Source organism: Nicotiana tabacum, chromosome 12, assembly GCF_000715075.1.
Source record: "Nicotiana tabacum cultivar K326 chromosome 12, ASM71507v2, whole genome shotgun sequence".
In the NCBI taxonomy this organism is placed as follows: domain Eukaryota; kingdom Viridiplantae; phylum Streptophyta; class Magnoliopsida; order Solanales; family Solanaceae; genus Nicotiana; species Nicotiana tabacum.
Window position 1 is genome coordinate 127,176,399 of NC_134091.1, and position 15,887 is coordinate 127,192,285.

At 37.0% G+C, this 15,887-nt stretch overlaps 2 protein-coding genes across 2 annotated transcripts; both read right to left on the reverse strand.

The window, feature by feature from the left end:
* Nucleotides 1-1,047: 1,047 nt before the first annotated feature.
* On the reverse strand, nt 1,048-4,750 carry LOC107832514 (uncharacterized). The gene is made up of 2 exons (XM_016660378.2): nt 4,382-4,750; nt 1,048-1,585 (listed from the first exon to the last, which is right to left on the reverse strand). The coding sequence occupies exons 1-2, from the start codon at nt 4,617-4,619 to the stop codon at nt 1,272-1,274; spliced, it is 552 nt and encodes a 183-aa protein (XP_016515864.1). The 5' UTR covers nt 4,620-4,750; the 3' UTR covers nt 1,048-1,271.
* Nucleotides 4,751-5,528: 778 nt separating this feature from the next.
* Nucleotides 5,529-15,568, reverse strand: LOC107832512 (3-deoxy-manno-octulosonate cytidylyltransferase, mitochondrial-like). Its single transcript, XM_075227068.1, has 8 exons — nt 15,213-15,568; nt 14,086-14,131; nt 13,832-13,918; nt 13,613-13,737; nt 6,721-6,860; nt 6,581-6,632; nt 6,376-6,486; nt 5,529-6,089 (listed from the first exon to the last, which is right to left on the reverse strand). Exons 1-8 carry the CDS (start codon nt 15,438-15,440, stop codon nt 5,997-5,999), a joined length of 882 nt encoding a protein of 293 aa, XP_075083169.1. The 5' UTR covers nt 15,441-15,568; the 3' UTR covers nt 5,529-5,996.
* Nucleotides 15,569-15,887: the final 319 nt, after the last annotated feature.

The window sequence follows — 15,887 nt, forward strand, 5'->3', positions numbered from 1 at the left end:
TTACTCACTTTACATGACATTATTACAATTAGGTGAATGAACATCTTTTTCTTTGACCACAACTTTTCCATTTTCTAACAATACTTTTATTGTAAGAAGTTGTATGTAATTTTTAGTACTACTTTTTTATCTAGTTCCTAGTTATGTAAAAACAATTAGAAAAAAGATTGATAAATCACCTATCAGAAATAAGACCAAAAATAAGTCTTTATTATAGGGGTTTTTTTTCACTTTTAACCCACGCCAGAAACTACTTACGTTTGATAGTCGAAAAAGTTTATAAAATTTATATAATTTTTGTATATAACATGCAACATGTATATATACAAAAAATATTATTTATTTTAACTATTATTTTGAAAGCGTCTGTGCATTATCATTTTTCCTCTATTTTATTTTTTATACTCTGGCATCACCGTAGGTCGCTTTTTGATCTCGCGGCCTAACAGGAGATCGCTTTTCGAAAAGCATAGGTTTGAAAATTAGATGTAATGTTAATTAAGATGGTGAAAATAGCATAAGTGGAATTTGGTGCTCTAGTCTGTTGTTTCTATTTATGCACTATGCATAAAACCAATATACTTGCGACAAAAATTTAAATATATTTGATGATTACTAAAAATAAACAAATATTAAATTTAAATTCATAATTTCAAAAGTAAAATAAGTTCAGCTAGAAATCTTCAAGGTTAAACCCATCAAATTTAAATCCTAATCATCCCTTTGCATATAACTCAGCAATGATTAGATAAAACAACAATAATAACAAACCCAGTGAAATCCGACAAATGGAGTATGGGGAGAGTAGTATGTACGCGACCTTACCCCTACCCTGGGAAGGTAGAGAAGTTGTTTCGGATAGACCTCGGCTCAAAAAAGATGAAAAGAAACAATAGAAATATCAACAACCACGGCCACTGATAGATACAACAGACCCCAAAAATTACATGTAGAAGTTTTTAGTTAGAAGCATACCTGATGCCATGTTCTGCAATAACAAACACAAGGATCCTTCTAAAGGAATATGTAGCACAGAATACAAGTGAATTTCAGACGTGAAAGAAATTCAATTACTAACATTTTCTTTTTGACGAGTAACATTCGGTTACTAATGTAATGCAAAAGTGAGAGGAGAGGAATGTATATCCGCAATCTATACAGAAGCATTTCAGGTTTATTCAGAATATTCTACCTGTGTTGAAGGCAAAGAGAGAATATATAAAGAAGAGAAACAGCTAAATTCCCATAATCTATATTTGCATTGCACCATTTTACAAGAACTTCTTTATGCTGGTGGTCAATGTCGTTTTGGGAACTGCGCCAATGACTGCATCTTTCTTCTCTCCGTCCTTGAAAATCATGACAGTCGGAATACTTCGGATTCCATATTCGCTTGCTGTTGAGGGGCTTTCATCTGTATTCAGCTGGAAGAACTTAAACTTGCCAGCGTATTCCTGTGATAGTTCACCAATGACGGGGTGAATCATTCGGCATGGACCACACCAGGGAGCCCAAAATTCGACCAAGACAGGTAAATCGGACTCAATTACAAGTGATTTCCATGTTTTGTCGGTAACAGCAGGCACTGCATTTTCCATGAACCATGTTAGACAAAAAAACAAAAACTGATAAACGATGGGAGTGCGACAGAAGCAATGCTTTTAGGAAGAAATCATGTTATGAATCATGCTAATATTAGAGCAACCTAAAACTGAGAAATAATATGAAATTTAACTGGAGATAGCTGATGCATTGAATATGTCAATATCTTATTAAGTTAGGCCTAAGAGAAAATTTACAACATCCAATCTCATTTTTTTCAACTACGGATTATTCTAGATACTAGTGCAATGGCGCGTATTATTTGCACAAAAGCATAAGCAATGCTTCCCACTTCACCGAAAAACAAAGCCCCCCCACAAAGTCAACAGCACACATTTCCGACGTCTGAACACAAGGCCAAAGAAAAGGCACACATAACATATTGCATGAATGCTTTTACTCAATAGGCGTTTGAAAGTTGACACATAAGCTTGAGACAATACAAGCTTCTATGTTGTTCCAAACATACCTCATCATGAGTCCTCAGAAGCTAATGAGTATAAATGAATGAAGGTTAGCAAATTTCCAGGCAAAATATCATAGAGCCCCCCTTAGATGTCTTTGACATACAACTTAGGCTTGACTGGGTACTTCTATTTTTGCTGCTGCTATGAAATTGTTGGCGTCCAAACGTACCATTCCTATTTCCCCTTGGGAAAGAAAGACAACAAAAAGAAATGTAAATAAGACAGAGTTAAGAAAGCTGCAGCTGCAAGGACGGTTCTCGAAGCCGGGGGTGGGGTGAAGGGCTCAATGACCAAAGGTTTGGGAAGGAGCTGGATGTTGGAAAGAATACACTTGGCAGCCAGATAAGTAGGGTGAAGTTGTGAAAGAAAGATACATCCAATCTTTCTTCTTCTAAGTTTTCCCTCTTTTATCCTTTTTCAAAGATTATTACTTTACTTAGTTAATGGGCTTTTGAATTCAGATTTGACTGTTTGAAACAGCTATCTGCCCAATCTTCAAATCAGAGATTACAAGACAATGACGAGCTCAATATCCAAAAAAGAAATAGCTCACGCTCATTTATTGTATGAAGCTAGTCATGACTCAACTAAATAGCAAAAACAAGTAACCAACTCCCAGAAAGCGCACAAGTAAACCAGAAGAAAAGCCAAATTAATTCAGATACACATTACCAAATAAATTTATCTCGAGAAAATAAATGTAAAGAATTCCAACGATATCTGATTAGTAATACAGCGGAAGCTCTCAGTTTAGTTAGAACGAGATGCTTAAGTCACTTAAATATTGAACAAATGTTTTGGAAACAAAAATATTTCTAGTTTGCCTCAACTTCTGTTCCTAAACAGACAGATTTACCCTTCAATAATGCAGTTTTGAATGGTCTGGAACTGGTTTATACAGATATTTAAATGTAGATTGTGTTTTGTATAGCTTCCTACAAACCGTTTTCTTTGATAGAATCATTCTTTAGTCTGTGGTTGTCTTATAAAAGAAATTTTTCCTCCAAAAGGGAAAAATGGCGTCTAAGTTGTGTCATTTTCCTTTCCACATAATATCATTTACTTCAACAGAACTTCTAATACTTTATTATTTGTATTTGCATAATACTGGCATAAGATGAGTTTTAATGGAGTCACGTGGTCAGTGAGGATGCCGACCTCAACTTGTTTGGGACTAAGGCCTAGTTGTTATTGTTGTATATTATTATAACTTTATTATCACTTCAACTGTCAACATTCAATACTCAAAAAATATCATCAAATCACTATCGTCATGCGTTATCTTCCACCTCAAAGTATAGCTTCTCATAAAGTGTTTTTTCTTGATAAAATCATTTTTCCCGTCTTTGGTTATCTTATTTTTAAAAATAATTCTCAACATTGTCCACCAAAAGGTAAAAATTGCTTTCTAAGTTGAGTCATTTTCCATTACATATGTTCCAACTCTTGCTCCATATCATTTACTTCAATTGTCAACATCGAATATGCAAAAAATATCACCAAATCACTATCATCATACCTCTATCTTCTACATCGTAATTATCATAGCTCATCCAGTTCTATACCCAATCAAAAACTGAAATATCACGGAGAAAATGATTTCTCAAAGTACAACATATTTTTACATGAAAAAATACTCATTTGTCCTAATTTATGTGGCACGCCCTCATCTTTTGTCCCAGACAAAATGACATTTTTTATCTTTGAAAATAATTTAACTTTAAAATTTTCATTTTACCATTAATGAAATGATTTATAGTCATTCAAATGTCTACAAATCGTTTTAGACCACAACTTTCAAAAGTCTTTTTTTTTTCATATTAAACTTAGTGCCTAGTCTAAAACCACCACATAAAGAAGGAGAGAGTATAACCCGTGCTGGCTATAGGGTAAGGCGACTAAAGCAATTTGCTTTGGGCATCAATATTTGAAGACCCCAAAATATGTTATACATAATTTATAAAATTATTACTTAGAAAAAGATCTAAAATTTCATTCCAGGTAGCATTATTTTTAACTTTGAATATTTCTTAAAACAATACTCAAGCCTCGGTATGTATAGTTACTTGAACAGCAGGTGAATGGTCGAGATGTGTGCAAAATGACCCGAATAAAACTTCCACTAAAAGTTCAAACAATAGCAATATGTACAAATTTTATTGAACATATTTAATGCATCTTATTAAGGTTGGGCTTTAGGGCACCAATTTTATTGAGCTGCCAAAAAAGTTGTTCTAGGCCTGGAGAATCACAATTAGAAACAATTATCCGTCATTAATTAGTGAAATTGACGAGAAGAAAGAGAGAAACACCTTGAACAGCAGTTTCCTGAGCTTCACAGACGATTCGTCCACCACGGCGAACAGAATTTGAAGTTGAGCTGAGTGAAACTGGAGACCGACTCTGTTGGACCTTAAGACCTCTGAATTGAGAAAAATTAACGGAGGAACGACGACCGGAGAATGAATTGGAATCTGCAATAGGAGCCAAACGCGCCGAAGACAAAGCGGAGGCGCGTGGAACTGCGATGGTTTCCAACACACCAGCCATTGAAATAGTAGAGAGAGAAAGAGTGAATAACGGCGATGTGTAAGAGAGAAAGAGTGAATGAGAGTGAGGTCTGTGGTTCAGTGGAGTTTGTTTTGTTTTTCGTGAGATTTCACATGATACGAATATGCGTTCGTTAGATAAATGGGATGAGGATCAGAACTCCACGTGATTCGCACGTGATTTTTTATATATACTTCCAAAAATTATATTTTCGGGGGGTAGAATATTTTTCGAGAAAATATCTTCAATGAAATTATCTTTCTGTTCTTGCTTGCCATATTACCAAAATTATTATAGGCATAAATCTTTAACAGGCATGTGATCTTATTCGGTTATTACTTATTCACACTTGTCTTAACTCTCAATTGATGTCAAATAATGCATACTTGAAAATGCATTTCACTCTCACACGAATTATTCTTTGTCATAAGTTTTTCATGTCTTTTGAATATTTTAAATTATTAAATATTATGACTTATAATACTTTTTTATATAGTTTTCAAATATAAAAAATTTATTTGAAAAAGTTTTAAAATATTCAAATATATAGTCAAAATTAAGAAGTTTGAATCTCGAAAAATAAAAAAATATTACATAAATTGAGATAGAGGGAGTAACATATTTTCTCAAAATATATAATCTCTTGGCTACATTTGCGTTTGGAATATACTGCTGCCAGCTAAATGGTTTTCAGTTCGTTCAAAGGCAGGGACAAGCCATTACAAACGGTCTTATTTTGGAGATTTATTTTAGAGTCAACAGAAAAACTAGTATACCAAAAAGTTGCCTGCCTTATATCACTTTTATTTGCATAATATTACAGCACACAACGCAAAAATAAGCTCAAATGCATTCAAATATTTCCAATGACTAAACAAAGCAGAAAATATTGTTCAAACTCATGGAAGATACAACAATAAACAATCCCGACAAGTTTTATCTCTAAATAGCATTCAGGAACAGCCCTCGACCTCAACTATGGTCATAGACAGAGAGGGCTTGTCGACAAAATCTAGACTTCAACCAATTAAAGAATAAGAATACACAACCTTACCACAGCAATGAATACCTAAGTGAAACATACACATCATAGAAAACTAAATATGAACTATTTGCAGGATTGATACATACAGCCTCTCTACCTTCACAAGGTAAGGCTGCATACCCTCTACCCTCTACCCTCCCTAGATTGCACTTGTGGGATTACATTGGGTATGTTGTTGTTGTTGATACAGTAAGTTCCTATTTCTTTTTCTTCACAAAAATAACTCTGAAAGACAAATGACGTGTTAATTCAAAGTGCAAATGGAAACCAAAGAACTCCACCTTTATAGCTCTAGGAGTCGCATAAGTTATCAAAAAATAACTCTCTTTGCTCTAAGCCAAGTTTCTCTCACGCATGAACCGCTCTATCTTCTCTACATCTTCCGGGGTGTCAACGCCATGAGTCTCATGGTCAACTTTTATGACCTGCAGAAAGAAGAAAAAAAGATCCATGCAGTATTGCAGTTACATAACAACTTTCTGACAAAGAAGAATCACAAGAGGAAAAGCAAACCGACAGAATGTACAGAATAAATTAGTAGACAAAAGGCTGCAACATTTGCCGCATATTTGAAATTCTTATTAACCTTTCTAACAATCTTTCTTCCTTTGTTTTGTTTGGTTAACTATAGATTCATCTAGAAATATATTTCCCCAGTCATTTAAACAGATACTCAACATAGGGATGTGCAAACTGAGGAGAGAATGTTACCTTCATTTTGTATCCATTCTCAAGGACCTTCAGCTGTTCAAGATCTTCTTCTAGTTGCAATGGTGTTGGTGTCAGTTCTGGATATATCTTCAGGAACTTTGTATCATAGCTCTAGAATGAAATAAGAGACACTGTATCATTCGATCAAATAAAGTTACGTGGAAAAGCTAGCTGATAGGTGAACTAAAATTGTACTACTAGATACCTGGATCCCGAGGTGCAGCAAGTAAGGAAACTGAGGATTAACCTTGCCTGACCTGAATGTATGGAAAAGCTGATTAGGTTCTATAACGGAAGATATAACCAGCCATTGCAACAGGCTTTTTAAGAGAAAAAGGGACTAACTTGTTATAAGGGATAAGCCCTCGCGAAAAATATATTGCATAACCAAGATTGTCAACCACACATTTTACACGATTTGGATCATATGCATCCTCAGGCTTCAAGGACGTCACAGCAGTGCTAAAGACTGCATCTGGTGCAGCCTGCACGAATCATAGAGTAATGCTATTAGTCATTTTAAGGCAAAAAATACAAAGTTGTGGAGGGAGGAGATTCAGTTAGAGAATTCTGGTAGGACAGGATCAATGTCAAAAGCATATCTTTGGCAGTGGCGAAGCCAGGAAATTCAACAAGGGTGTTCAAACCTTTGCCAGTGGGCTATGTAAGGGTGTTCAAAGTCTATTTTTAATCAATAACAAGTAATATTTTAACTTATACGGAGTATAATTTTCCGGCGAAGGGTGGTCAGTTGACCACCCTTGGAGGAACGTAGCTTCGCCCCTGGATATGATATCCAATTTCATGGCCAATTAGCTCCCTAATATTCATAGCTAACTGTAAAAGATGATACCCTATAATACCTAGATTGTTGGGAATAAACTCCCTACAAAAATAATATTCACAATAATAAAAGCGGAATAATAACGTAGCACCAAGATACGGTAATTAACAAGAATAAAAGAGTGACAACGACACCAAAATTTTTACGTGGAAAATCCTTTTGAATAAGGGAAAAACCACGGCCCTGAGAGGAGCAACTGATATCAATATAGCAAGGAATTTTACACTTTGTAGGTCCGAGTAAAATACTCCAAAGACCACTACAATACTCAAAAGAAATAACCCTCTTTTGATATTCTCACCTTACTACAATATCGCTCATTCTCTATTTTTCTCACAGACTATTTTTTTATACCTTGTCTGTGAAACCTCACTCTTTCTTTCTCTCTTTGTTGGTGTGTATTACAATGAGAGCAAGACACCTATTTATAGTGTTTAGGATTGCTTCATTAATGTCATCAATGATATCATGAGTTTGGCAAGAGTCAAATATTCAATGTGAAACCAAAGAAATATTTGCCATAAAATCTTCCTTACTATTCCTTTAGCTGGCTTGACAATTCAAAGCTAAAAGGAAGATGTCTTCCTTACACATGGGATGAACCCATCAAATCTCCCCTCCAGTCCCATGCACCTGAAGGAGGTAACTCAAGTTTTTCATATAGAGTTCATGCCGACAAGTTCTTTGCACAATTCGAACTTGTCTCTTGGTACCACCTTGGTCAGCATATCTGCGGGATTCTCACTTGTAGAAATCTTCAAGACTTTTAGAGATTCATTCTCTACCATTTCTCGAATCCAGTGATATCTCAAGTCGATGTGTTTGGTCCTTGCATGGTACATGGAGTTCTTGCTAAGGTCTATTGCACTTTGACTGTCACAATAGACGACATACTTCTTCTGATGCAAGCCAAGCTCTTGAAGGAACCGTTTCAACCATATCATCTCCTTGCCAGCTTCAGTAGCGGCAATATACTCCGCTTCAGTTGTAGAGAGTGCGACACACTTCTGCAACCTTGACTGCCATGATATAGCTCCCCCTGAAAATGTAAACAAATATCCAGTAGTGGATTTTCTATTATCAATGTCACCTGCCATATCAGCATCTGTATAGCCCTTCAAGATTGGATCAGATCCTCCAAAGCACAAACAATCTCCTGTGGTACCTCTCAGGTACCTGAGTATCCACTTGACTGCTTCCCAATGTTTCTTTCCAGGATTTTCAAGGAATCTGCTAACAACACCAACTGCATGAGCAATATCAGGTCTGGTGCATACCATTGCATACATCAAGCTTCCGACTGCTGAAGAATAAGGAACTTTAGCCATGTTCCCTTTCTCCTCCACACTTGTAGGACACATCTTCTTGCTCAACTTTAGATGACTAGCAAGAGGTGTGCTTACTGGCTTAGTATTCTTCATATTGAAGCGTTCCATTACACGTTCAATGTACTTTTCCAGAGACAGACACAACTTTCTGCTTGTTCGCTCTCGAACTATCTCCATACCCAAAATTTGTTGTGCTGGGCCCAAGTCCTTCGTATCAAATGACTTGGACAAATCTCCCTTCAACTTTGCGATGAGCCCCTTGTCTTTTCCTACAATTAACATGTCATCCACATACAACAACAATATAATAAAGTTATTTTCAGAAAATCTTTTGAAGTATACGCATGGATCAGAATATGTCTTTGTGTAAGTTTGACTTTTCATGAATGAGTCAAACTTCTTGTACCACTGCCTTGGTGCCTGCTTCAACCCATAAAGACTCTTATTCAGTTTGCACACCATGTATTTCCTTTCAGCTACTTCAAATCCTTCTGGCTGCTCCATATAGATCTCCTCTTCCAAATCTCCGTGAAGAAATGCATTTCTTCACGTCCAACTGCTCCACTTCAAAATCTAGGCTAGCTGCTAAGCTCAAGATTGTTCGAATAGAAGTCATTTTGACAACAGGTGAGAAAATTTCGTCAAAATCAACACCTTTGTTCTGCTCGAAGCCTTTTATCACCAATCGAGCTTTGTATCTGACCAGCTTGCCATTTCCATCTTTCTTGAGTTTAAAGACCCACTTACATTTGAGTGGTCTTTTACCCTTTGGAAGTTCAACCAGCTTGAACGTGCCATTTTTCTGCAAAGATTCCATGTCCTCTTGCATGGCTTTCATCCACTGGTTCTTTTCTGGATGGGACATCACCTTTTTAAGACTTTTTGGCTCCCCCTCATCACTGATGAGGACATACTCCGTGGAAGGGTACCTGCATGACTCTACCCTTGGCCTTTCTGATCTCTTCAGAGGTTGAGGTTGTTCTTCTCCCAGAGTGGGGTGATTCACTTGATCGACATCATCATCAAGTTGTTCCCCCTGCTCAATAACCTCACCAGGTTGCTCCCCCTGTTAGAAGTAAAGGAATAGTAACAAGGTTAGGAATAATACCATTCTTGGCCTTCTCTGACATATCATCAGCAGTTCCAACTTCATTTTCTCGGAAGACTACATCTCTGCTTCTGATGACCTTCTTCTTTACGGGATCCCACAATCTGTATCCGAATTTTATTCATCTCCATATCCAATGAATATGCAAGGAACAAATTTATCATCCAGTTTTGTTCTCTACTCCTTTGGTACATGTGCAAAAGCTTTGCAACTGAACACCTTCACATGCGAGTAGGACACCTCCTTGTTGGTCCAAACTCTCTCTGGGATGTCAAACGCCAACGGAACTGATGGACTCATATTGATCAGGTAACATGCTGTTTGAACTGCTTCACCCCAGAATAACTTAGGCAGTTTAGCCATTCTGAGCATGCTTCTCACCTTCTCCACAATGGTGCGGTTCATCTTTTCGGCTACGCCATTGTGTTGTGGGGTTCCAGGATCTGTCTTTTCATGTCTGATCCCATGGTTCGAACAGTACTCTTCAAATTCCCTTGAAGTGTACTCACCTCCATTGTCACTTTGGAGACGCTTTAGCTTTTGGCTTGTCTCCCTTTCCACCATAGCATGAAACTTCTGGAAAACTTGAAACACCTGATCTTTGGTTTTCAAAATATAAACCTATAATTTTCGTGAAGCATCATCAATAAAAGTAACAAAATATTTGTTACCGCCCATCGATTCAATTTCCATTGGACTACAAACATCAGAATATACCAAATCAAGTATATTCAATTTTCTTTCAGACGATGTCTGAAATGAGACTCTATGCTGCTTACCAAATAAACAGTAGTTACAGGGTTTTACCGTTGTACCTTTGGCATAAGAAATGAGTGATTTCTTGGCAAGAATCTGCAATCCCTTCTCGCTCATATGACCCATCCTTTTGTGCCACAAATATGCAGAACGCGTTCAATTCACCTTGGCATATTTCTGCATTTGTCCTGTACAATGTGCCACGAGCAACTCCCTTTACAATCACCAATGATCCCTTGGTGAGTCTCCATTTTTTATTTGCAAAATAGTTCTCGTATCCATCTCGGTCTAAAGCAATTCCAGAGATCAAGTTCATCCGCAAATCAGGTACATGTCGCACGTCCTTCAGAACCAATATGCATCCGACATTTGTCTTGATACAAATGTCACCAATCCCCGCAATCTTTGGGTAACTTGTGTTACCCATTCTCACAAGGCCGAAATCACCTGCTACATATCTGCAAAAAAGATCTCTTACCGGTGTGGCATGGTAAGATGTTGTATCAATCACCCATTCCGACTCTGGACCTGATAAGTGCATGCATTCCTCTTCCTCATTTATACAAAAGACAACATTATTATTGTTTTGCACCATGGCGGCTGTGTTGTCGTCATTCTTCTGGCCACTAGTTTCACCTTTGCCCTTTCTTGGATTTGGGCAATCTCTTTTGAAGTGACCTGGTTGATCACAATTGTAGCAATTTCTAGCTCTTGATTTGGATCAGTTCTTAGATTTCCCACGAGCTCCGGATCTACCATAGTTGCTCGAACTCCTTTGATAATTCCTGCCTCTATCTTCTGTGATGAGAGCATGTCCTTGATTTTCAGGCTTCTTTCTCATCTTCTCATTGAGTAAAAGAGCCGATGTGACATCTTTCAACTCAATGGTAGTCTTATCGTGCAGGGTGATTGTTGTCAGATTATCGTACGAAGATGGCAACGAGTTCAACAACAAGATGGCTTTATCTTTTTCCTCGATTTTCACTCCGAGATTGGCGAGCTGTGTGATTAGTCCGTTAAACACATTTAAATGTGACAAAAAATTCGTACCTTCACCCATGTGTAGGGCGTATAGTTGCTTCTTCAGGTACAATTTATTTGTTAGCATTTTGGATATGTATAGGCTTTCCAACCTTGCCCAAATGCCATGTGCAGTGTATTCATCAATGATGTTATTTACCACATCATCTGATAAATGCAACTTGATTGCACTAGCAGCCCTTTCATCCAAATCAGCCCAATCCTCACCTTTCATGGTATCAGGCATTTTAGCATCAACATCTAGTACCTTGTGTAATCTATGTTGGATGAGCAGATCTCTCATCCTTCTTTGCCATGTTGAGAAACTGCTATCTCCGTTAAATTTTGCTATCTCGTACTTTACTCCGGACATTTTTGTTTTTCACCGAGTATAGTACTACCGACAGTGAATAGTATTCTTGTGAACGAGCAGAACTTATGCTCTGATACCAGTTGTTGGGAATAAACCCCCTACAGAAATATTATTCACAGTAATAAAAGCGGAATAATAACGTAACACCGAGATACGGTAATTAACAAGAATAAAAGAGTGACAACGACACCAAAATTTTTACGTGAAAAATCCTTTTGAATAAGGGAAAAACCACGGCCCTAAGAGAAGCAACTGATATCACTATAGCAAGGAATTTTACACTTTGTAGGTTCGAGTAAAATACTCCAAAGACCACTACAACACTCAAAATAAATAACTCTCTTTTGATATTCTCACCTTACTACAATATCGCTCACTCTCTATTTTTCTCACAGACTATTTTCTTATACCTTGTCTGTGAAACCTCACTCTTTCTTTCTCTCTTTGTTGGTGTGTATTACAATGAGAGCAAGACACCTATTTATAGTGTTTAGGATTGCTTCATTGACGTCATCAATGATATCATGAGTTTGGCAAGAGTCAAATATTCAATGTGAAACCAAAGAAATATTTGCCATAAAATCTTCCTTACTATTCCTTTAGTTGGCTTGACAATTCAAAGCCAAAAGGAAAATGTCTTCCTTACACATGGGATGGACCCATCATAGATAATATGCTAATTAAAAATATATCTATGGGAAACAGCCACAAACCGGCAAAGAGGCAACTTTTTGGTGACTAAGAGTTTATGCTCGTTATTGTCTAAGTTCTTTAGCCAATTCGGATTTACATCTCGGGGTTAAACGTCCATGCTGCTCCCTACTTCCCAGTTCCTTTTACAGATCTACATCCTAATTGAACAGTCCCTAGAGAATTGTCATTTCTACATAAATGGTAAAGAATGCCAACCCAAAGAAATTATACTAACTAGAAAATATCTTTACTTTGGACTATATTGTCCTAAATTTGATGTCGTACTCAGAAATTACAATTTTCCTCAGTCAATCTCAAAAACTCCACACATACCTCATTAAAACTTGGACTTAGTGGCCCGTTTAACACATCCCTTCCTAAATCTCCATACTCATACTAACTCACATAATACATGATGGACAGAATAGCTGATAAGAGCCCAAAAATATGTAGCTTCACGTTCAACTAATACAAACCCTGCTATATATTTTGGTGTTCCAAGTCAACATAATAGTATATTCACCTAAGAACTACTTGGGTGTGCCAGAATGGTATATCTATTTTGGTTGAACATGGAGATTGAGGAAATAAAATATGAATGAGCTCTTTTTCCTTCATAAAGAGGAATGGCTATTTTACGTAGTTAGATATCTTTCAAATAATAGCTAGTATATGAGAAAGCGAATAAGGATCTTCCCTGCCCCAAAAATTAAGTGAAATTTTACTGGAGTAAATACAAAGACCGAACAAGATGTAGCACTAAAATTTGTAGTAAGAAACAATCAGAGAAGAAAATGAATACTGACTCATGTTTCCAGTTATTAGCAAGGAGACAGAAAAAGCGGACCTTTTAACAGCCCAAGGAGTGTTGTACTCCGAAAGAAAGGTGATCTCAAGTTCGGTGCATCAAAATATGGAGCAATAGGTTAAATGTATTGAACGCTTGACTGACACTGAATATAAATTAAACAATCAGTGAGAGGGGAGAGCTGGCTAGTGTATTTACATTTTACAGGGGAAAAACAAGCGACTATCTGTAGTCTCCAAGAAACTAATTCCAGAGTATAACAACAATTCTTATCATCACTAAGGAAAAAACAAGAAAGGAAAATTACCTGCAGGGCTTTGACAATACCATCTATTATTTCAGGTTCAATAAGAGGTTCATCTCCTTGTATATTAACAGCAATGTCATACTTCTTACCAAGCTTTTCAAGAGCTTCGGTACAACGCTCAGTTCCTACAAATTAACAACCAAGCATCAGCTATTCAAAAACAGAAATTTCCAGAAGTTGCAAAATAAGTATGTAGAAAATAAATGGTATTTTGTTTACCATTTCTACATGATTCAGCAGTCATTATCACTTCAGCACCGAAACTCCGACAGCACTCAGCTATCTTTTCATCATCTGTTGCCACAACTGTCAAACAACAAACCAAATAAGCACATGCAATAACCCTCTTCCAAAACTGCACCCACCGCAATCTTTTTTTTTCCTTTTTAGGGGAGCAGGGGCCGTGGTGGATGTGGGAGGGAAAAGTAGGCTTGGTTATAAAGGCAGTCAAGCCAGGTCAAATGGATACATACCAACTTGATCCAATGTCTCAGCAAGCTTTGCCCTTTCCCATGTTCTCTGCGAATAAGATTTTGCATATGGTGGAAGGTGTCAGTTTCTTTTAGAAAAAAATGGTGATAATTACACTGCTGAATCAAAGCTTCACCCAAGGGTACATGGAAAAAAGAGAGAAATCGCTTGCATATGGCATATAAGTTCCCAAAATTTGCAACTTCCTGAAAAGTTTGAAGCAGATATTTGGGATCTTAATATTGCCATAAGGAAAGCACCTTGCAAGAGCAATAAATGGATCTAGAAACTTCATACCTGACAATATCAGATCCCTTAGTTTTAATTATTCAAAGCAAACTTATAATTACTCAGTACCGACATCACTTCAGGTATTCAGGTGAAAACTGATGTTTCGATTGTAACATTTATTCGTATTCTATGTTTCCTTTGGCATTAGTAGTTTGCACAGTATTCTTTTCTCAATTTGACAAATCACTGCTTCAGTTTTATCTTTGATACATTGATAGTGGATAAGTGGCAATTAATGGTACCCTATTGCTATGCCACTGTAGAATCAGAAAGTACTAAAATTCTCGAATTGCAACCAGGACGGGCACAAGAACTAAAAATATTATGAGAAGCTCTTATCAAAAGGATTTGACCTCTCCTGGACCTAGAGCCTTAAAATCAGAACAAGGTAAAGGTCGGGCACTACTTCCTTGTTGAAGTATCTCATTCTACGTAATTGGAACAAATCTCTCATTTTGCATATGTGCCTCATTTTACTCTCCATTTCACCACTCCAATCAAAGGTGGAACTAAGTAGAGTAAACAGGGTTCAACTGAATCCCCTTTGTCGGAAAACTACACCGTACAAATAGGGTAAAAATGAATTTTTATTATTATTACATGTAAGTTGTTGAATCCCGTTGACATGAAGAAAAATTTGAGTGCACCGGTAAAGGGGGTGGTTCAAAAGTTTCTTTAGATCATAGTTTATGCATTCGGACTTAGTATAAATATGAAAATATTTTTTTTTTTAAATAAATAACTCGAGCTGAAGTTAATTATGAATATGATCACACGATTTACATTCTAGTTGAGCTCCCAAGTAAGGAAACAAAAGCATGGGGAGCAATAGGAGTACCTGGATCATGGGCTTGCCGAGAATTTGAACGAGGGGTTTTCCTTGAAATCGAGTAGAAGCAAAACGGGCGGGTATAATTCCTATGACCCGGCTTCGAAACTTGCTGGATCGGGCGAGGTAAGCGCGAGCGCCGAGAGCTACGGCTACTGCAGCTCCCACAGCTAAACTGTGAAGGATCCATGATTTTGTGGAGCTAGAGGATGACGATGATGAGCTGCAGATCGACATCGGCAATGTGCTTTTCCGGTTTTCAGTTTTCCCAGCGCGAAAGTTGAGAGTAGTTAGATAAATTGGGAATTTGTCGGTGTTTATTTGAGCGAGGAAAGTTGAAGACTGACTCTGTTACTTGTTGGAGTGAGCTAACTTGCAAAGTGCACTATTGCAATATAGAAGTTTAGAGAAAAGAACCAAAATAGTCCACTATCTTTGGACTTTAACTCGTACTAGTCCTAATTCTTTCACACGGAGCACTAATAGTCCACATTCTTTAATAAAGTGGTACACTATTAGTCTTCATGTCCTAGAAAATAAGTGGTTATCATTTATTTTTCCTTGTTTGGTTTGTGAGCGACAAACTTTTTTCGAAATTTTTTTTCTAGTGTTTGTTTAAAGAGTAAAAAATAGTTTTTTGAAAATTTTTAATGCTACTTTTCTTACCCTCCCTCCCCCTTATCC